Below are 23,267 nucleotides of genomic sequence, written 5' to 3'. Positions count from 1 at the left end.
AATTTTGGACATGCTGAGTTTAAAGGGAGAGCCAGAGCTAGACAGATGTCCAAATGGTAGTTAGTGATATAGATCTAGAGTGAAACTGGGACTGGCTATTTATATTTGTCATCTGCACAGAGGTGATTGTGGAAACCATGGTCGGGGCGGGGGGGTGTGTGTGTCAGATCACAAAGAGGGGGAGTTACAGAGAAAGAAAACAAGAGAATAAAGAAAAGCACCTTGTGGGGTATCCACACCCAGGGGACAAGAAGAGAAAGATGAACCAGTGAAGGAGACAGAGACAAGTTGGGAGAGTCAAGAGAGGATGAATATAGATATAGGAAGTTTTGAGGTATTGGAAAATGAGACAACAACAATAAAACATTCATATATCGTTTACTGGCATTCTGTTAAGCCCTTCACAATTATATCTCATTTGATCCTCATAACAACCCTGGGAAGTAGGTGCTAGTATCATCATCCCCATTTTACAGATGAGGAAACTGAGGCAAGCAGCATTGAAATGATTTGCCTAGGACCACATAACTAGTATGTGTCTCAAACAGGATTTGAACTCAGATCTTCCTGACTCCAGGCCCATCACTCTATTCACTGTGCCACTAGCTGCCTCTAGAGAAGAAGGGATGAGGGAACTTATGATGGATAGTTTCAGTCTTCTCAGGAAAAGAGAGGGCAGACAACACAGCAGTAATGTTGAATGTTTGAAGAGAAAGGATTTGGTTTGGAAAAGCCACTGTGAGGAGCATGATAGGGAGTTTGTCTTAAATGAGTTAAAAGGATTTTTGTACAGCAGTGAGGATCTAGTTGAAGTTAAGATCCCAGATCCAGAACTGGGAGAGCCTTGAGAGCTCATGGCTGTCATCCATTAGATTTTAAGTTCCTCAAGGGTAGGGACTGTCTTTTGCCTCTTTTTGTATACCTGGTAGTGGTATATGTGTGTTCTCACACACACACAAACACACACACACACACACACACACAAACACATACCGTAGGTACTCAATATGTTTATTAACTGTTTTTACAGATGAAGACACTGAGGCCCAGGGTAATGAAATGAGTTTTCCGAATTCCCTCAGGGAGTGCCAGGGGTGAGATTTGAATTCAAGCCCTCTGATTCCAGAGTTTCACAAAAGAGTATCCTAAATTTATAGTAGAACCAGTCAGCCTGTTTCTATGACTTCCTCCAGTCACATTCAGTGGCTCAAATTCAGAATGGAAAATACGGATGATGGGGGTGACCCAGGTATGAACAGAAATTGGACCAGTATAAGGGAGAGAGGGCAGGCATTTCCAAGATGGAAGACAGTGTTTGGAAATAGGGCCAAAACTGTGAAGCGAAAGAAATCATTTTGGAATAGTTATAATAGGATGAGAGAACATGAGGGTTTGAGATGCTAGAGGTCACAATAAAGACCACAAAAAAGTAAGATCAGAAGGATGATGAGAGTCAAGGAAGTAATGACCAGAAAGGGAAATTTCAGGGTTCAGTCTCTTTGAGGTGGGGCTATTATAGAGGATAGTGAATTGGCTCTAAGCTGTGGTTGATGTGGTTGAGTACAAATTGAGGTTATGGGAATTGACGATCATCTGAAAAGTCCAAAGTGTTTGAAGGGCATCAGCATGGATGGACCCCAAGGATGGTGACAATTGAGGTGGTGAGGAAGGCTCTATGCCTTGACTGTATCAAAGTCATCAAGGAAAGTGAGACAGTGTCCTGAAAGACAAAAAAGAGGGCCAGGAATTGAAGGGCCAGGAATTGAGACTGGGAAGCAAATATCTGAGAAGAGAGGCTGAGAGTACAGAGAGGATAATGCTGCTTGTCATTAAGATGAAACATCTTAATTATAACGGCACATTCTAAAGAACTTGAAGGTTTGCAAAGAGCTTTTCTTACAACCCTGTGAGACTGAGAGTACAAATGTTACCTATTAACCACTTTGAATAGAATGGCAGTGGAGGCTTCTGGGGAAGGGTAGCTCATAGGATGAGGAGACCAAGATGCCGTACAAGGTTAAATTACGTATCTAAGGTCACAAAGCTGGTAAACATCCAAGTTGAGATTCAAACTCAAGATATCTGTCTCAAATGTGCATCATTTTGTAACTATGAAAAGTGGCCAATATGAGCTTTTATATTCATTTTTGTAAATCATTAAAAAGGGGTGGAGAGTTGTTTTTTTTTCCTATTCCATTTTGGAGATGGGGACTGAGATCCATGCTTCTCTAAATCTCACAGGCAGATATATAGGATTCAAACTCAGAGCTTCTTTCAGACTTGATTCTCTTTCCATGAAAAGAAGGTACTACTTTTGATGTCCTTAGCAATTAAAAGGTTCCTAGGAAGGCAGAACATGAATTAGACTAGACCTGACTTGATTTAACACTTCTTTATTGAACATAATGTGGGCAAGGAAAAGACATGATAAATATGGGTATGTTTGCATCCCAAAAACAAAACTGAGAACAGCTTGTAGAATTCATTAACCCTAAAGTTCTAATTAGAATGTTAAGAAGATAGGCCTTTTTCCATCCTGTTTTCTATGAGGTTCCCACTGGATTGACTGACAGCAGGGAAAAAACTAAAGGCTACTGGTGGAAGAGGGGAGAGTGTTAGGGAAAGATGGAGCTTAGCAGTAAAAGGTTTTCAGGAGGAGCCAAGATGGCAGAGTGAAAAGAGACACATATGCTAGCTCCGAACCCACAGCCCATAAAACACCTGTAAAGAAGAACTCCCAACAAATTCTGGAGCAGCAGAAGCCACAGAACAACGGAGGGGAGGAGATTTCTGTTCCAGAGAAACCTGAAAAACCAACACCAAGGGTCCGTCGTGCACCAGACCCAGAGCAGAGCCCAGCCCTGCCTTGGCCACGGCACCAGGGGAGCAGATCCAAGCAGGCTTCAGGGATGGAATCTCCAGATGCCGCACAGGTCCCTCCACCCACAGGTGCCAAGGGTTGGTGAGAGGGTCTTTTCAGCTCACCGAGAGGGGAGTGGGATGTCTCCTTAACTCAGGACCCCTTGGGAGGAAGCAGCTGAGGCAGCAGCGGGCAGGGGCTCAGATCCATTGTCGAAGGTCTCTGCATAAACTCCCTGAGGGAACTAAGCCCCGTGTGGTGGCCCTGCCCCCACCTGAGAACCTGAACTTAATCTCACACTGAATAGCAGCCCCGCCCCCACCGAAAGCCCTGAAGCTGGGGAGCAGCATTTGAATCTCAGCCCCCAAGCACTAGCTGGGTGGATCTGGTGAGGAGGTGGGTGTGGAAAGGAAACTCAGAAGTCAAGTCACTGGCTGGGAAAATGCCCAGAAAAGGGAAAAAAAATAAGACCATAAAAGGTTACTTTCTTGGTGAACATATATCTCCTCCCATCCTTTCTGATGAGGAAGAACAATGCTTACCATAAGGGAAAGACATAGAATTCAAGGATCCCAAACATCCAAAATATGGGCTTAGGCCATGGAAGAGCTCAAAAAGGATTTTGAAAATCAAGTTAGAGAGGTGGAGGAAAAACTGGGAAGAGAAATGAGAGACATGCAAGAAAAACATGAAAAGTGGGTCAACACCTTGCTAAAGGAGACCCAAAAAAATGCTGAAGAAAATAACACCTTGAAAAATAGACTAACTCAATTGGCAAAAGAGGTTCAAAAAGCCAATGAGGAGAAGAATGCTTTCAAAAGCAGAATTAGCCAAATGGAAAAGGAGGTTCAAAAGCTCACTGAAGAAAATAGTTCTTTCAAAATTAGAATGGAACAGATGGAGGCTAATGACTTTATGAGAAACCAAGAAATCACAAAACAAAACCAAAAGAATGAAAAAATGGAAGATAATGTGAACTATCTCATTGGAAAAACAACTGACCTGGAAAATAGATCAAGGAGAGACAATTTAAAAATTATGGGACTACCTGAAAGCCATGATCAAAAAAAGAGCCTAGATATCATCTTTCATGAAATTTTCAAAGAAAACTGCCCTGATATTCTAGAACCAGAGGGCAAAATAAGTATTCAAGAAATCCACAGATCACCACCTGAAAGAGATCCAAAAAGAGAAACTCCTAGGAACATTGTGGCCAAATTCCAGAGTTCCCTGGTCAAGGAGAAAATATTGCAAGCAGCTAGAAAGAAACAATTCAAGTATTGTGGAAATACAATCAGGATAACACAAGATCTAGCAGCTTCTACATTAAGGGATTGAAGGGCGTGGAATATCATATTCCAGAAGTCAAAGGAACTAGGACTAAAACCAAGAATCACCTACCCAGCAAAACTGAGTATAATACTTCAGGGGAAAAAATGGTCTTTCAATGAAATTGGGGACTTTCAAGCATTCTTGATGAAAAGACCAGAGCTGAAAAGAAAATTTGACTTTCAAACACAAGAATGAAGAGAAACATGAAAAGGTAAACAGGAAAGAGCAGTCATAAGGGACTTTACTAAAGTTGAACTGTTTATATTCCTACATGGAAAGAGAATATTTGTAACTCTTGAAACTTTTCAGTATCCGGGTAGTTGGTGGGATCATACACACACACACACAGAGACAGAGAGCACAGAGTGAATGGAATAGGATGGGATCATATCTTAAAAAAATGAAATTAAGTGGTGAGAGAGAAATATATTGGGAGGAGAAAGGGAGAAATTGAATGGGGCAAATTATCTCTCATAAAAGAGGCAGGCAAAAGACTTTTTAGTAGAGGGAAAAAGAGGGGAGGTGAGAGAAAAATATGAAGTTTACTCTCATCACATTCAAGTAAAGGAAGGAATAAAATGCACACTCATTTTGGTATGAAAACCTGTCTTACAATACAGGAAGGTGGGGGAGAAGGGGATAAGCAGGGTGAGTGGGGAGGATGGAAGGGAGGGCAATGGGAGGAGGGAGCAATTTGAAGTCAACACTCTTGGGGATGGACAGGATCAAAAGAGAGAATAGAAGCAATGGGGGGCAGGATAGGATGGAGGGAAATATAGTTAGTCTTACACAACATGACTATTATGGAAGTCATTTGCAAAACTTCACAGATATGGCCTATACTGAATTGCTTGCCTTCCCAAAGGGGATGGGTGGGGAGGGAGGGATGAAGGGAAGTTGGAACTCAAAGTTTTAGGAACAACTGTTGAGTACCGTTCTTGCTACTAGGAAATAAGAAATAGAGGTAATGGGGTATAGAAAGTTATCTGGCCCTACAGGACAAAAGAGAAGATGGGGACAAGGGAAGGGAGGGCTGTTAGAAGAGAGGGCAGATCAGTGATAGTGGTGATTAGAATGCTTGGTGTTTTGGGGTGGGGGGAGGGGAGAAATGGGGAGAAAATTTGGAACCCAAAATTTTGTGAAAATTAATGTTAAAAGTTAAATAAATAACTTTAAAAAAAGAAAGTAAAAGACTTTCGCAAATCTTGCCTCTTGGATAATTCCTGCTGGCTAGGGGTTTTTCTCCTTTCAAAATTTAGGATGTTTGCTCATATTCAGTCCTGTGACAGATCTCCCATTTCTCTATGATTCTCCATATTTCTGATAGCTTTTCAGTGATAACATCTGTGAGTTCTGTCAGTACCTTGGAATATAATTTTATAGGTTAGGACACTTGACTTCATTTAAAGCAATTAAGTTCCCTCATTCATTCTTCCCCTATCCTGGATTACCCTTTCCTCTTAACTCTGTTTTACCTACCATATTCAGTCTGAAAATTGTGCTTATTTAATTTGAGTAATTGTGCCTTCTCTCTGTTCTCATCTTTCCTTTCCTTTTTCTTCATCCTACCTATATAGCCTCTAATGACACATTGTCCTTATCCATTTTGCCAGCCTTACTAGTGTTAGTTTATTCTAGACTTTAGTGCTTCTGACACAACCGTTACAAGATTATACTACCTTTTCATATGTGTCCTTGGTTTTGTGCCCTTATGTCCATCTGCATACCAGCCTTTTAAAACTTGATCTTGGTAGAGAGCTCCCTATGCAGTCACATCAGTTGCTTTAGTTGGCTACGTTTTTCTTTTTTGTTAAGATCATTCCAAATGTATCATCAGAATTTTTTTTAGAGAGCCTCTCATTCTTTTTGGTCATAGTTTTGGTCATAGGATCAAGCCTATCATTTCAGAATCTTCTTTCCAAATGTGTAGGACAGACATCTGGGCCTGTAGACCAAGGCCTCCCACTGTATCCTGGGTCATCTCTAGTCATCCTGATGTAGATATCTTGCCACTGGACCCAGATGGTTCCAGAGGAGAAAGTGAGACTGGTGACTTTGCACAGCCCTCCCTCATTTGAATCCAATTCACTTGCAAGTCAGAACAGACATCTCCTTCTGATGTTATAGTCCTCTTTGAGAATGAAAGGCAAATGACAACCAAACAACATCTGGGCCTGTACAGCATTCTTTTCTTTGACTGTGACTTGCTGTGAAAGCTATTTGAGAATTATGAGAGGAACAAAGGAAGTAAGACTTGAGCTTGGGCATTGATGGGCATCTAAGAGGAAGGAAGGCATTCCAAAGTTTAACTTAAATCATTTCTACTGTTAGCTGTTTAGGGAGTCAATAGTGCAATTGTGTGATTTGGAGTGACATCACTTCATTCTGAGAAAATGATCCGCCTCCTTCCTTCTGTCCATCATCCCCATCCCACCACCCAAAGCCATTTAGGAACACAGGCATTGGATGGTTAGAGTGAAGGAGGGAAGTTTTCCAGGCCATAACAGTTTTAACAGATGTGTGTCTTGCCCTGATCATTTAGTAACCACATTCAGAAAGATGGGGGAAGGGGGTCAAATAAAGGTGTGAGAGGTACCTTGGAAAATAGGACTGCTCAGTGATGATTTTTACTTCGAAACTGTCATTGGATAGAACAGTGCTGAACATAATACTTCTTTTCTGAGTCTGATCCTGCTTTTTCCTCCCCCCACCTCTCCATGAGACCCAAAGGCCTTTCAGGGTTGGGAAGGAGTGATAGAGGAGATTCCTAGGGGGCCTAAAGGTTGTTGCCTCTTTGAAGGAGAAGACAGTGATCTTGAACCAGAAACCTCTGTTAACTGCCACTCTGGCAAACCTATTCATTCTCTGACTGTATGTCTGCTATCACTCCTCTTTTATGCCATGTTGCTACTTATCTTATATCTTGCAAGTCTTGGCTGATGTACTTAAGGAGCTTTCAATGCAGATAAAGGGCTAGATTCCTCCTTTTCCTCTTCCTTACTTCCAATAAATTTCTCTTCCTATTTACATTAGACCCCCTGAAAAGAGGGGACACCCCAGATTAGTCTCTGGACTAGGATTAGGCTCAGGACCTTTCAGCAGCTTGTGATGGAGCACAGGCTGCCACAGGCAACAGATGCCAGCTTCCAAGAGCAGGCAGGCACTCAGCCATTCTCTGAGCCAACAAGCTCCTTTGTCCCTGCTCTCAAGGCCCCACCAGCTTGGAGCGTGTCAGCAAGCTGCTCTTTTGTGGCACAGCCTCATTTAGTGGTCCTGCTTTGTGTGGGCCACTGAGGGGCAATGTCGTGTTTGGCCCTTCTTGTTAGTTGGAATTAAACTAGATCATAGTTCCCAGGAGGGCCCTTTGATAGCTGGCAGTGTAACTTGCCCACAAATGTGAAACAATAGCGACAGTCATACAGCCTCATCATCTTCTCTTTCTCACCAAAGACCTCTGCTTCATTCCAGCCTGGCTCCTTACTGTCCAGGCCTGGCATATTCCTCCTGCCTGTCTTTTCTTCTTTTCCAGCCTTTCCTCCCACAGTTACTAACCTGAAACCTCCTTTAGCCAGGGCTGGTCTTGTCACACACCTGGCTCATTTCCTCCCTGACTTTTGCTCCCACTATTCTGCCCTTCCAAAGAAGCCCTCATCCCTCTTCCAGCTTATCCGACTTCCAGGTCTTCAAGCCCCCTTTCCTGATATCTCTGATTGCTCAGATGATAGGCTTGCTCAGAAAAGCAATATTTGGAGGGATTTGGAAGAGGCCACCAAGTTTCTTCACTTGTTTGTAATAAGGCATATCTGACAAAGCCCCTATATGTACCTGATATTCATGGAACAGCAAAACAGCTTGTAATAAATTATTATAATTCTTACCTTGAGATATGTTCCTGTGAGGGTATGTCTGTTCATCCTTCGTTGCCAAAGAAGACCATACCATCAGAGAAATGACGACATGACTTTCACTTGACTTTGTTTTTGAGTGAGGGAGGGCTGTGCAGGTCACCAGCCTCACTTCTCCTCCAAAGCCATCTGAATCCAGTGACAAGATATTCATCAGGATGACTGGAGATGACCCAGGATGAGGCAATTGGGGTTAAGTGACTTGCCCAAGGTCACACAGCTAGTGAGTGTCAAGTGTCTGAGGTGAGATTTGAACTCAGGTCCTCCTGACTCCTGCACTGGTGCTCTATCCACTGCACCACCTAGCTGCCCCCTCCTATGAGGGATAAGCCCTGGTGGACTACCCCAGTGGGAAGGGCCAAACATCTAACCTCTAACTCTAATCAGTAATCCCAATCTGCACAGGTAGGTTTAGGGTTAGAGTTAGGCATGTGTGACCTCCCCCACCATTCCAAATATGAATTCACTGAAGGATTATAGATTTACAGCTGGAAGAGTGCTTAGAGGCCCACCCCAGACCAAACTATTCCCTCCCTTTTCCAAATTTCTATAGCGTTAATGTACAGTCGATAATTTACTTTATACCTTTATCATTCCCTCATTCTACCACAAGGCTTGTTTCGCCTGCTAGATTGTGCTCTCTGAGCACATCTTAACCTTTTCTGGTCTTCCCTGGCTTGTAGAGTGGCAGAGAGCTGGACATTGAGGAGGCCACGATGCATACATGTTGGATGGATGAAAGTGCTTACTACTGAGGCACTATATGCACTCACTCATACAAGACTGGCTGATAATCTGTGTCTCCCACACACCTTCTGATATGTCTCATCTCCATGCCACAACATTCATGGATCCCATCAATAAAGTCAACCCCTCCTCCCCCTTACCTCCTTTCCCTATCCCACCCCTGTCTAGAGCCTTGGTATGGCTTTGTTGTGAAGGAGAAGATATCAGGCAGATTTTTCCATTTTTAAAAACTGCATTTTAATCTGTCTTTCAAATCAGTGCCACCTACATTTACCTACATATCCTTCCCCTTTCCTGTACCCTGCCCCTCTAGTAGTCCCTCATCTCAAGGACTTTAAAAGGAAGGGAGGAGGAAAGAGTCGAGCAAAACAAATCAACATATTGACAAAAATATTATATATACTTATATACATTTATGCTTTGTTTTACATTCATAGTCTCCCTCCTTTGCAAAAAACAGGGGAAGGGATTATGGGGGGCCGTTATCTTCTTGAATCTCTTCTTTTCCAACATTCAATTTCAGTTGTTTTGTTGTTTGTATTCATGTTGTCATCATTGTATATATTGTTTTCCTGGTTCTGTGTACTTTACTTTGTATCAGTTTATATGTCTTCCTATATTTGTCATTTTTTGCATTCATTGTTTTGGAACAGCAATATTTCATTGCATTCACGTATTACAAATTATTTAGTTATTCCCTTGGCAGTGGGTATCTACTTTGTTTCCAGTTTTTTGCTACTAAAAAAAAAAAAGCCCTTGTCTTTTTATAGGTGTTATTGAGTCTTAGGTGCCTCTGGGGCTAAGTACATCTATACAGACTTTAGGTTGTGGTATTTCAAGGGGTAACTAACTGGGTACCCATTCAGTGCCTGAGGAGTTTGACAGATCTGTTTCTGGCTCCACCAAAGAGTTCTAGAATCAGAATTAAAATGTCCATTCTCAAGAGCATCAGCAATAATCTGGTACATTTCATAGAAGAGGAATCTGATGCCCCCAAAAGGGAGTTGACTACTTAGAGTCCTATAGCTTACTCTTAAAGGAGTTCAATATCTAGTTTGAGTTGTCATGGCTCACACATGTAAAACAATAAAATGTGAACCATCATGGGTCAAAGTGCTTAGGAACAGAGAGATCAGATCTTGAGTTCTGGAGGCAGAGGGCTCTTGGCTAGAACACATTGGGAATGCTACCTAGAGGATGAAAGACATGAACTGGGTCTTAAAGGGTAAGGTTTAAATTTCATTTTATTTTTAAAATTTTGATCTTAACCAAAAAAATGAGTATTTTCATACAAATAGTTTATTAACAGTCATTATAGTGGTACAGTTCATAGATCGCTGGGTCTGGTATCAGAAAGATGAGTTCAAATCCAGCCTCAGACACTTACTAGCTGTGTAACTCTAGGCAAGTCAACTTTCTTAACTGTAAAATGGGGATAATAATAACACCTCTACCTTGTTGTGAGCATCAAATGAGATTAATATTTATGAATTGTTTAGCATGGTGCCTGGTACATAGTAGGTGCTAGATAAATGCTAGCTATCATCATCATCTCCACCATCATCATCATTGCAGAAGAGAGAAAGAGGATTGTGCATGAAACTGTAAATCTCTATTGTGCATTGCTTGCTTTTCTTTTAAAAAATAGAATATATTCAACATATAACTTTCAAGGCTGCCCTTTCTGATCTTCTTGCTGTGTGCATTTTTTTAAAAAATTGCTTCTCTCTTTTCTCTCTCTCTCTTCACTCTCTCGCTCTGTCTCTCTCTCTCCCTTTCTTCTTTAGTTGTTCCCCCCCTTTTATCCGAGAAAGAAAAACAAAATGATGGGTAGAGAGGAGGAGGAAGGGACTTCCAGGAGTTGGGGGGATATTGTGAGCAAAAGCTCGGAGGTGGATTTGCCTTTAAGGAACTGGAGAGATTGGAAGGCAGATTCTCAGTCTAAGCATGGCTGAACTACTGTTGCCTCCCCCTTTTCCCACCCCACTCCCAGTTTGCTCTGCTGGTGGGATAGGTGATTGGAAGATGCTGGGTGGTCTCTCTCCCTCCAGGAAGGTGGGGTGGAGGTGTGGCCTTCCCCTTGGAGGCCAGGTCAGGAACACCATCCTTGGCTGGGCCTCCTTGGAACAGCTCCATGGGAAGAGATTGATTTGGCAGGAGAAGTAGAGGAACCTTGTGTGAACACCCTCCAACAGAGAACTCTCAGCCACTTGTGAACTCCTGACCTGACTGGGAGGGAAAGAAGGGGCTCAGGCTTCTCAGCACTGGTAGGGGATCCACAGCCAAAGAATGAGCCCCAACCATCCCCTCCCTCATACTATGGGGTGTGTGTGTGTGTGTATGTGTGTGTGTGTGTGTGTGTGTGCACGTGCGCGTGCACGCGCGCCCAAACCTTAGTCCCTGCATGGCCCATTTGGAGGCCTTCAGAATGGGTGGGGAGCCTCCTAGGTAGGTAACTAACTCTCTTGTACACAGACCTCCATTCTGATGGCACAAACAAGGAAAAGCAGAACCAGATGGAAACGTGATTCTTAGTCATGACTTTCCAAGGGGAGAAACAAAGAAGGGGAAAAGAATGTCATTCCAAGTGCCCTGCTGGATTTCTCTAAGCACAATGATCTGTCCTTTCCAGAGTTGCTCCCAGTCCTTTCCAGAGATTTCTTTAAACTGGGTATATAAAGCTTGATGCTTGTAGAATCTGATTCTTTCCTTATCTCCTCCTGCCCTCCTACACTGACAAGTTCCACCACTTCACAATGCATTGCTCTCCCCAAGTCTTGATCCCCTTCTCCTGCAGTGTTTCCCACTTACTCTAATTCCAGTTCAAGGCCCAGCTTCTCCAGGAAGCCTTCCCTGAGTGCTCAAAGTACAAAAGGTACATCCTCGGCAAGCCTAAAGCACTTAGAATTTGCACCCCTCTGTAGGCACTTAAAACACTTTGCCTGGTTTTGTTGTCATTACTTGTAGGACTCATCTGCCTCAGTGGACTGTGAGCTTTTATTGATTGCCCCTTGGTACCTACCACATAGATAGGCCCAAAGTAGGTACATAAAAGCCCTGAATTAGGAGTCAGAACCATGTTTCTCCCCTTGCTTAGCTGTGGACCTAAGGTAAGTCACTATCTCTCTCCAAGCCTCAGTTTCATTTTTTTTAACCTCACAAGGGGTATAATAGAGATTGAGATAAAGGAAGTGCTTTGGGAATTCTGGGGCCAGGTTAGGAACTTGTATATCTTGGGCAGTTTGGGTGCTTGAGACCCTCCTGGGCCTGGAGCCAAATCTCCAAATTTCCCTCCCAAGGAATGTAGTTCCATTTTGCCTGGGGCAAGGAATTCTGGCCTCCCCAGCCTTCTCCACAGGCTCACAATGGGAGCCTTTCTCAGGGCCTTGGAAAACATGGTCCTCATGGAGAAAGGACAGATTCATGTTCCTGGCAAGGACCCACAATACAACAATTTAGATCAGGAGATGAATAGAAGCACAGGGGAAAGAAGGCAAAAGGCATTTGTCTTGTTGGGAGGGGAGGGTGAAGGATGTGCTGAGCTCATCTTGCTCCTGAGATGATTGTGTGTAATGCAATTACATGACTAGCATGTCATCTTTGTGAGAGAGTAAAAATGGAAAAAGAAAACCCCAGCTTTCCTGAAATTTGATAAATCGGATTTTAGGGTCCCTGGTTTGGCCCTTCTTTTTCCTCAATCAGTGTGGCCCCCTCCAATCTACCCTAATAGTCCAGTTCCATGACAACTCCAACCAATTTAGCCTACCATTCAAAGCCCTCTAAAATCTGGTCACACAAAGTCTATCCAAACCTAGGCTCACAAGGATTATTGATTTTAAAGTGTGTAAAGTGTAAAGTGTAAAGTAGTGATCTAATCCACCCGCCTCCCTCCTTCCAAATTCTGAAAGTATCAGTTACTGTTTGCATCATTCTTTGGCATTTCTTTTTACATAACCTTGTCTTATTATTTATCTTTTCGTATGGCTCATTCTTGTCTTCCCAACTAGAGCATGAGCTCCCTTAGGGCAGGGACTACAATTTACCAAGCCCAGGGCTCAACATGTAGTCAGTGCTCACTAACACTGACAGATTGCTTGATGCTTAATGCCACTACTTGGCATCATGATGGCTGTTGTTACCACATTCTGTTCCACCACTGGCCAAGTTGCCCCCAGTTCTCGTCTCCTTTATCTCTTGCTCCAGCATATGACCCCACTTTAGTCAGGGAAAGACCAGTGACAACCTCCATCAAAGGCCCCAGAATAGTTGAGAGATTTCCCAAGATAGCCCAGCAAGTCAAAGACTCACTCCTGGTTCCAAGGCTCAGCCTTTGTCACTGTGGCTCTGATTATCTGTCATTGTGTTGCTCAGTCCAGAGTTACCCAATGTCAGCCAGCAGACAGCAAGGACAAGACCATGCTGGAGCTGGCAGCCTGTGTCTCTGCATCTGCCAGTTCACTTAAGTAGGCGGTAGGAAGTAATTCAGAAATCAGACCACCCCCACTCTCCCCATACACTCATCAGAATAAGAATGGGAACCTAGAGTAGCCCTTTAGACAGAAGCTGTCCTGGGCAGACAGTCAAACCTGATATGCATGTATTATTCACCCCCTCTCTTTCCCTGCTCCCGTTGGACTCAGCTCTCTTGTTATGGGAACAGACACAATTGAGGGAAAGAGACAGGCCTGGTGAGTGGGTGGCCAAGCTTTCTCTAGTCAAAGTCTTATTTTTTTCTCCTTTGATTCTATATGATTGCTACCTACTGGTACTAATAGATCTCAGGTTATATCAGTTATTCCATGGCCATGAAATCTCCAAGATCAAAGGCTAACCCCTTGTTAGCTACTCTAAATCCTACCCACTCAAAACATTCCCCAACAGAAGTTAGGTGACCTATTAGCAAGCAGGACTTAGAATCAGAACGCCCTGAATTCAAATCCAGCCTCAGATACTTACCTCTCTGGGTGACTCTAGACAAGTCACTTAACCTCTATCTGCCTCATTTTTGTTATGAAGATAAAATGCAATATTTAAATATTTACAATATTTAATCATTTAAATAATATTTAATATTTTCTATTTAATAAATGTTTAAATATTACAATGTAATATTTAAATACCATTTAAACATTTAAATAAAACTGCTTTGCAAGATCTAGATATTATTGTAGTTATTATAGTACCATTAACAGACTTAATAGAGAAATGGGAAGGGGTTTGATGTGGGCTCTGACATTTATTCACTGTGTGAATTTGGCTAAGTTAGATTATCTCTCTGGGCCTCGCTTTACCCTTCCATGAAATGAAGATTCTTTGTCCAGCTCTTACCCATGGTCACCCAGCTAAAAAGTGATAGAACTAGTAGTAGAGCCAGTATCTTTGACCTCTTAGCCAAGGACTCTGCTGTGGGAGGCTGTGTATCAAGAATGCCATTTTGCTCAGGCTGCTCTTCTGGTTGCCCCCTTCAGTCATCTAGAATTCTTCACTCACCCCCTCTATCCAATTAGTTGCCAAGCCTTGTTGTTTATGCCCTAGAACATCTCTCACATCTGACCTTTTCTCTCTACTCATGCCACAACCATCCTAATCCAGATCCTCAGCACCTGGATTATTACAATAGCCTTTTCTTAGTTTCCCAGTATTATACCCTTTCCCTCCATCTTCCACAAAGTTGCAAAACTGTTATTTTTTTGTAAATAGTATTTTCTTTATATGATTACATGTAAAGATAGTTTTCAGTGTTCATTTTTTATAAGATTTTGAGTTTCAAATTTTTTCTCCTTCCCTCTTTCCCATCCCCCCTCCCCAAGGCAGCAAGCAATCTGATTTAGTTTATGTAAAAATCGTGTAAACATATTTCCACATTAGTCATGTTGTGAAAGAAGAAACAGAACAAAAAGGAAATGCCACAAAAAAGTGAAAAAATCTGCTTTGATCTCTATTCAGAGTCTGTAGTTCTTTCTCTGGATGTGGATAGCATTTTCCATCATGAGTCTTTTGGAATTGTCTTGGATCATTTTATTGCTGAGAAAGCTAAGTCAATCATTTCACAATGTTGCAGTTACTGTGAACAATGTTCTCCTGGTTCTACTCATTTTGCTCAGCATCAGTTCATGTAAGTCTTTCCAGATTTTTCTGAAATCTGCCTGCTCATCATTTCTTATAGCATAGTAGTATTCCTTTACATTCATATACCACTTGTTCAACCAATCTCAAATTAAGGGGCATCCCTTCAATTTGCAATCCTTTGCCACCACAAAAAGAACTACCATAAATATTTTTGTACATGTGGGTCCTTATCTCTTTCTTATGATCTCTTTGGTCTATAGACCTAGTAGTGGTATTACTGAATCAAAGGGTATGTACATTTTTGTAGCCCTTTGGGCATAGTTCCAGATTGCTCACCAGAAAGGTTGGATCAGTTCAGCTCCACCAACAATGCATCAGTGTCCCGATTTTCCCACATCCTCTCCAACATTTACTGTTTTCCTTTTCTGTCATATTAGCCAATCTGATAAGTATGGGGTGGTACCTCAGAAAAACTGCTATTTTTAAAACACTGGAATGACCATGTTGCTTACCCTCTCAAGGGGCTTCATTGGCTCTCCCTGCTTCTATTACTTCTCTATTTGGCATTTACTTCCCTTCGTAGTAAGGATCCAATCTGTATTTTCAAGACACATTGCTTCCCTATCACAAATGGGATGCCTTTCCCCATCTCTGTGGTCCGTGCCTGGAATGCCATTCCTCCTCATCTCTGTCTCTCATAACCTGGGGCCCCCTTAGGGCTCAGTTTATATGTCAGTTCACATACTAGGTCTTTCCTGATTCTTACAATTGATTCTTCCCTCTGCCCTCATTACTTTGTCCTTGCTTTATAGTTTATATTTGTACTTAGCTTTGTACTTGTTGCTTCCCCAAATAGAATATAAGGTTCCTGTGTGCAGGAACAGTTTCATTTTTGTCTCTGTATCCTTGGCTCATAAGAAGGCACTAAATAAAGATGAATTGAATTGCAAGTATTGCTTGTAATTGCAAGTGACTCTGACCTTAGACTCTTAAGGGATAGATGGGGTAGAGGGTATACCTTAGATACTGAGTTGTAGGTAAGACGAGTCACTTAGAACTGAAGTCACTTGGGCTGGGGTAAGAGAAAGAAGGGGTTGGTTTTCCTTCTCTGCATCTCAGTCATCTAGTGGGTAAAATGCTGAGATTGGTCTAGGTTAAGTGTTCTTAACCTGAAGTCTGTGAATGTGTTTTAATATAGTAATAACAGTCATTAGTTTTGATATAGAGCTTTAAAGCTTGCAAAGCATTTTACTAATATTATCTAATTTTATCTTCACAACAACCCGGGAAAGTGTGGACTATTATTAACTTCATTTTAGAGATAAAGAAACTGTGGCAAACAGAGATTAAGTGACTTACCCGGAGTCACACAGCTAGTGTCTGAGGCTAGATTTGAATTCAGGTCTTTCTGACTTGAGATTCAACATAATATCCATCATGCCACCTTGCTACCTCTAAAAATAGCTACAGCAAGTGTTTTAAGATATTTGATGGTTGTATTTCAATATAATTGGTTTCTTTTGTAATCATATGTATTTTATGCCTTTAAAAATATAATTCTGAAAAGAGGGTTCATCCATAGGTTTACCAAATTCTCAGAAGGGTTCCGTAACACAGAAAAAGGTTAAAAATCTCTAGACTAAATGATCTTTATATGTTTCTCAGCTGCCAGCTCTAACATCCTTGGATTGAGGCAATTAGCTGCTTGGAGTGGGTGTTGAGGAAGACTGAGTATGCCTTTGGGGGAAGCAAGTGAAAAACGTAGGGAGGGGAGGAGTGGGAGGCTTACCTTCATGTAGAGCAATTCGAAAGGGAATAGGAGGGAGAAGAAACATCCTCTCCTCTGCAGCCAGTCCAGGAGGGTGCCAGCCTGCCCACTAAAGGAGCTGTCCCTCCCATCAGTAATGGGAGGAACAGAAGGCATGCACAGCCTACCTCCCCGGCTGACCTGTTGGCAGTCCCAAGAAACACTGAGCTCTGCCCCTCTTCTTGCAATGTCCCTGGAATTGCAGAGAATGTGATTCAGCAGTGAGTAGGAAGCGGGCTAGAGACTGTGCCATGCACATGTTGGGGGTTCTATCAAGACTGACTTTGGGCCAAGCCTTGGAAAGAGTGTGGGTGGATGAGAATGAAAAAAGCCAGAGTGGGGAGGGGAGTTATTAAGATTTTTTGAATTGCCGTGGACCCAGAGCCAGGGAAACAGTCCCACTAACCCTGGGGCCCCTCCCTGGTTGAGTATTACACTATTGTCAATGGGAACTGGGTGTGGATGAGAGGGAGGAGGAAGTTGGCTGGTGCACACATTCTTCTGCAGAGATTTGGTATTTTTTAGTTCAGCAAATCCCAGCCATTGGATAGGATACCTATGCTACTTTTGAGCACGTTCAACGTCTAAAAATATAAAATAAATTTGTTAAAAGGTGTTCAACTGGAAGACCCCGAGGTTTCCTATTAGGGGCATCCACATTGGCCTGGGCTGAAGGCCAGTTAACATGGGAAGAATTCCAAATTACCCACCATTAGCCACTACTTAATCTCAAGTCACCATCTCATCCAGGAAGCTTCCCCTGATTAAGTTCACCTCTTTGTCAACTGGCCAGCACCAGCCCTGGCAACACCCCAGTACCACCACCCTGAAGTTCTTGTGATTTGCTATTTTTAACAAGTAGATGATAAAAGGGGAAATGGAGATGATCTAAAAATGAAAGATATCTATAAAAATGTTTTCCAAAATTTGATATAATTTTGTTCAAAAATTTACATAATACTTTACATAGATACCTTGTATTTATCATTAGTTTGCTTCCCACAACCCTGTGAGTTCAGTGAACTTCTGTTATTTAGTTTACAAATGAGGAAACTGAGACTCAGAGGTTAAGTGACTTGACCCATGGTCACCCAGCTGGCAGGAATCAGAGGAAAATTCTGAACCTGGTTCTTTACTGATTCCAGTTCCTTTGCTCTTTCTACTGTACCATGATGTCTCTCCATTTTACCATATATTTATATTATTACACACTTAGGATTGATCATAGATTTAGAACTAGAAAGAAATGCACAGGTTATCCAGCTCTGTTGTTTTCCAGATGAGGAAACTGAGACCAGAGTTAAGTAACTTGTCTAGGGTCACACAGATAGAAGTGGCTCCCCCTGTAAATTGAACCAAAGTCTTATGTACCCTCTTCCCCATGAAAGACTGAAACTCTTTAGGGGCTGAGAGGGTATGATTTTTCTTAATATAATTCCTAAATCCTTAGTCTGGCTTTAGAGAGTTGCTGACTATCACTCCCATGTGCGGCACCAGCAGACTCCCTGTGCTTTCCTATGGTGAAACAAAAACACCTAATTTTTAGTCAGAAAGCTTATAAGGGTGTAGTCTCAGCTCTGTGAATTTCAACCTAAGGGACAAGTCACTTGATTAACTCTCTTAACCGGAGTTGAGCACCCTGGGTATCCTTAACTTCTTGTCCTTCAGTGCCTCTCTGTTAGATCATGTTCCAGGATTAGGAGAAGGGGAGGGTGCTGTAGAGTTGCATATGCTACAAATGAATAAGCTTGGGCACCCTCTACCTGCATATTGGCCCCTGCTGGTGTTTGCCAGATTGGTCAGAATCAAAATTGTGATATTCCCCCTCCATGCCTCACTGTATTCTAGCAACTTCTTCTCTCCCAGGGGTCCCTTGTCCACGGGTAGCATGGAATAGCAGAAAGAATGGTGGACAGGAAGACCCAGTTTGGAGTCCTAGCTTACTAGCCATGTAGCAACCTCTCTGGACCTCAGTTTCCTTACTCTGTAGAGTGAGAGTGAAAAGGCACTTCCAGACCACCTCCTAAGGTTCTTGTTAGGATTAAATGAGGTAAGGAATGTAAAAGCACTGTCAAAATGCTAGGGAGTGGTGCTATTTTTCTTCTGTAGTAGGCCCTTCCAAATTCAAACAGGAAATCATCTGAGAAGCTAATTTATACTGAGATGTAAATGAGAGACACTTTCTAGTAGTGTTTCCTTTTCAATAGGATTCATGGTCACTACAAAACTTTTAAGTCTTTGAGGAATGTGTCTTTGATGATAGCATTTTAGACACTGTAACTGGTGATGGTGAGAAAATATGGGATTGAAGCCTTGCTCAATAAATCTCACATCAAGGGCTACCCTTCCATCCAGCACTAAGGGACCAGTCACCAACAATGGGGACAGAGTCCTAAGGGGACATTCTCTAGAAGCTTGGGGGGATATCTGAGGGGCTTCCTCTCCTGGATAGATAAAGCAGAGTCATGCCATCTTCCTTTCTCCTCAGAGGATAGTTTCAGGTTAGTAGAGATCACTGGCCTGGAACTCAGGAGTTTTAGGGGTTTTTTTCCTCATTATTTTTTTTCCTTCTTGGTCCACAATGTGAAGTGAAGAAGAACCAACCCTGTTCTTCTTAGGTTCAGGGGACCACCTAATAGAATTGAACAAAGACTTAATTCTAAAATCATAATGGGCTACCTTGGGGAATGGTGAGCTCCCCATCATGAGAGGTATTGAAACAGGGACTGCATGACCCCCTATCAAACATGATCTGTCTAGAAGAGATTCTTACACTGGTTGGCAAGTTGGAGTAGATGGCACATGTGACTCTCCTTTAAACTTAAGTGTCTAAGATTCTGGGTATTAAATGTTTAGAGTTAGATGAAGATATTTCTGCAAACCAGGAGAAAAGAGAAACACCAATCAACCAATCATTCAGAAAGCTTTGATGAAGTGCCCATTATGTACTGGGCACTCTTCTGGCCTCTAGGTATTCTGCCCAAGGGAAGGTAAACTCCATGGCCAAAAGCTGCCTTTTTCCCTTTGGGTTTACTAGCTACATTTCTTGCTCAAAGATCAAGCCTTAAACCCAATTCACTCTGGAGCTCACAGACTGGATAACAAGTCCTCACCTACCTAGCACAGCATGGATGTAATAACTAAATAGTAATTGTTTCTCTTTTACCCAGGAACCCTGAGGGTCTTCCCCTCCCAGCTTGATTTTTTTTTTCATTAAAGGGGCCATCCCTTGAGTAACTTAAAGAAGCCTATTCATTGAATGGGTGTATTTCAATCAAAGTGAGAATGTGATAAGACCTTAGCTTGAAAGGGCCAGGGTCTTCCATTGCATCCTGGGCCATGTCCAGTCATCCTGATGAATATCAGGCCACTGGACCCAGATGGCTCAGGAGAAGAAAGTGAGGTTGGTGACCTTGCACAGCCCTCCCTCACTCAAATCAAAGTCAGCTGCAAGTCATGTCATCATCTTGATGTCATGGTCTTCTTCGAGAACGAAGGACAAACACAAGTAGTACAAATAAAAAGAATGAAATAATCCCTATTCTGAAAGAGCTGACATTTTGTGGGAGAGCTTAGATGGATAGATAGATAGATAGATAGATAGATAGATAGATAGATAGATAGATAGATAGATAGATGTAGATATGGATACACTCATGTATTTAAAGAACAAATTGGAGAAGGAAATGGCAAACCATTCTAGTATCTTTGCCAAGAAAACCCCCAAAATTGGTGCCTTGGAGAGTTGAACAGGACTAAAACAATTCAAAAATAACAACAAATAAATACAAGTAGTTGGGGAGTTGGGTAGTAGTAAATGTGGGGAATCAAGGGAAGACTTCCTATAGATCATATGTTTTATTTAACCTTTTTAGGAGTCATGGACCCTTTTGGCTTTCTGGTATAGCCAATGGGCCCTTTCTTAGAATAATATTTTTAAATGCACAAAGTGAAATACAAAGGATTATAAAAGAAAACCTAATGTTAATGAAAGTAATAAAGATGTAAATTTTTCCCACCTAAGTACACAGTTCTGACTCTATCTGTAGACCCCTTAAAGAGTAAAGAACCATTATTGTATAATATTGTGATTGTGCTGCATCATAAGGAAGAGAGGAATTTTATAAAGCAGATGTGAGGAAGGATTCTGGAGGTGGGAGACAGACAGTGTGAGAATGCAGAGGCAAGAACATCAGAGAGAGAAGCCAGGCCACTTTGGCTAGATTATAGAGTGAGGGATGGGAATGCAGGGGTGGGAAACCAAGGCAGTGGGAGGTAATGCATATTAAGATTGAGAAAAGCTTTAAAAGCCAGAGTAGGCAGTAAGATGCCACTGGAGATTATTGAGCAGGGGTCTGGCAGTGGGATGGCCATGTGGGTGATGGCTGGGAGTCCTCTGTTGTAGGCAGGGGCAGGGCTTCTTAACTTGCTTTGTATCCTGTTCCCCTTTGGCACTAGACTAGGTGCTGGGGATACAAAGACAAAGGAAAAAGTCTCTTCTCCCAGGAACTTAAATGCTAATCAGATTAGATTCACTAATTTATTCAACAAATATTTAGGTTTACCTCACTGAGTTGTATTGCATTAGGCACGAGAAATATTCTAATGTTGTAGTGCCTTTGCCTTCATGAAGTTTGTAAGCGAGTTCTTGTGATAAAGCCACACAGATAGATATAGTGCAAATTATAATGTAGATACATAAGAATATAAATGCTATAAAATCAATTAAAGGAACAATTATTTATGGCAAGAACCATAAATGTATGTATGTACATTGGAAAGGTGCCATTTTTAGCTGTCATTGAAGGATAGTTAGGACATTAACAGAGAGATGGGCATTGAGGGTAGTCTAGGGGCTGGGAGCAACCTAAACAAGGGTTTAGGGGACATGGCAGATCGTGTCCTTCTCCATTCTCTGTACTCTGGTATCTATGCAGTCAGGGAAGGGGGAATTCACTTGCTCTAGTTCTGGTGGTTGGGCTCCCAAGTGGTTAATTCTATGACCATCCAAAGTGATGAAGGGGAAAGAAAGGGAGAGGGAGGGAGACTGGGCATGATGGGGAAGCCCCGGGAGGAGCCCAGAGCTATGCGTGCCTGCACCGCAGCTCTGCGGAAGGCTCTCCCTGCCTTGGGGATCACATGGCTTTGCCAGAGTCTGACTGCAGCACCAGCTGCTCTCAGAGCTGAGCCTGAGCCTGAGCCTGAGCCTGAGCCTGAGCTGGGCTGGCCAGCCCTTGCGCAGGGGATTCCTCTAGCCCTCTGCCTGCAAGCAGCAGCCAGTGGGAGAGATTGGGGCCTCTGGGTGGGAGCCTGGGGCTCCTCTCCAGGGCTCGGAAGAGGAGCCAGCCACCCTGAAGCTAACCATGTCTATCTGCTGTTGCTTCTTTTTCAGGGACTATGGAAGTTCAAAGAGAAAATCAGGTAAGCCGTGGGACCTCTGGACTGTTTGGCTTTTCCTTCTCTTCCTTCTGCCTGTTGCGTGTACTCTGGAGGTTCTGTCCAGATCACCTGGGGGTCATGCAGAGTGACTTACATTCCAAAGCACTTGGGATATGTTTTTCTTGAGGTTTCTCAACTGTTTGCCATAGTACAAAATCCAGTTTTATTTGGGTAGAAGCTGTATCCAGGGGTCACCTACCTCTTGGTGCACACCCAGCCCCTCAGCATTCCCAGGAAGAACTGTCCAACAGAAAACCCCAAACCTAAGCCTAAACCTAGTCCTCTCCTCTCTTCCTCTCCTCTCTTTGCCTCCTCTCCTCTCTTCCCCTCCTCTCCTCTCCTTTCCTTTTCCTCTTTTCTCTTCTTTTCCAGGCATGCTAGCAGCCAGACTCCAAAGCTCATGATCTCCCTTCTCTGTGTGTTTGGGGGTGGGTGGGATGGGGGTGGGGATAGGGATTGGGGATTGCGAAGGTCACTGATGAATGTTTACTGATGGGTCCAGCCTTCTAGAAAATGAATCTTTTTCTCCTGAGTCCCTGCCCTCAATCCAACTTCCTACTCCCAGAGATTTGGGGAAGGTTTATTTTTCTGTCCCTCTTTGAGGAGGATAATAAAGGGTTACTGCGTCTCCTCTGGCATTGGGCATTTGTTGATCAGCTGGACTTTAATCGGGCTGGGCAGGTTGTACTTGTACCAAATGGAGCTTTAATGGATTGGCTACTCCTGACCTCAGCCCCTCCCTCCTTCACTGGAGACCATTAGGGCCTCTTCCTTCTGCCTGAAGCTGGGAAGGTGGAAGGGCAGGTTCACTAAGATTCATGAGGACTTCAGAGGGTGGAAACCCGGTCCTTGGGGCCAGTTGAGAAAGGAGAGGTAGGAATAACAGTGCCTGAGGTGTTAACTGGGTTATGAGTTAGACCAGTAGCTGGACTGGGGGAGAATAGAAGGAGGGAGATGGGAAGGGAGGAAGAAAGGGGGTAAAAGTACCAAGTCAACTCCTCAGGCTTTCTCTGACCCTCCTTCTAAATCTCCTGCCTTGGGACAAATGACCAGTAAAAGGATTTCATCACTGGGAGGGGTAGATGTCTACGTTTGTACTTAGATGAAC

At 42.8% G+C, this 23,267-nt stretch overlaps 1 protein-coding gene across 5 annotated transcripts in view; it reads left to right on the top strand.

Annotated features, from left to right (window-relative positions):
* Positions 1–23,267, top strand: part of SH3PXD2A (SH3 and PX domains 2A) — a 351,604-nt gene that overhangs the window by 201,256 nt on the left and 127,081 nt on the right. For 3 of the 5 annotated variants that reach the window (XM_072621444.1, XM_072621442.1, XM_072621441.1), the window contains exon 6: positions 22,113–22,141. In XM_072621444.1, the coding sequence (XP_072477545.1) occupies positions 22,113–22,141 (29 nt within the window). Of the gene's footprint in view, positions 1–21,901; positions 22,142–22,674; positions 23,033–23,267 lie in introns of those variants that run through there. The other 2 variants (XM_072621449.1, XM_072621447.1) reach the window with 2 other exon arrangements.

The sequence above is a fragment of the Notamacropus eugenii genome, chromosome 1 (genome assembly GCF_028372415.1).
Source record: "Notamacropus eugenii isolate mMacEug1 chromosome 1, mMacEug1.pri_v2, whole genome shotgun sequence".
Taxonomy (NCBI): Eukaryota; Metazoa; Chordata; class Mammalia; order Diprotodontia; family Macropodidae; genus Notamacropus; species Notamacropus eugenii.
Note: the sequence above shows the minus strand (reverse complement) of the source record. Positions and strands in the feature narration are given on the sequence as shown.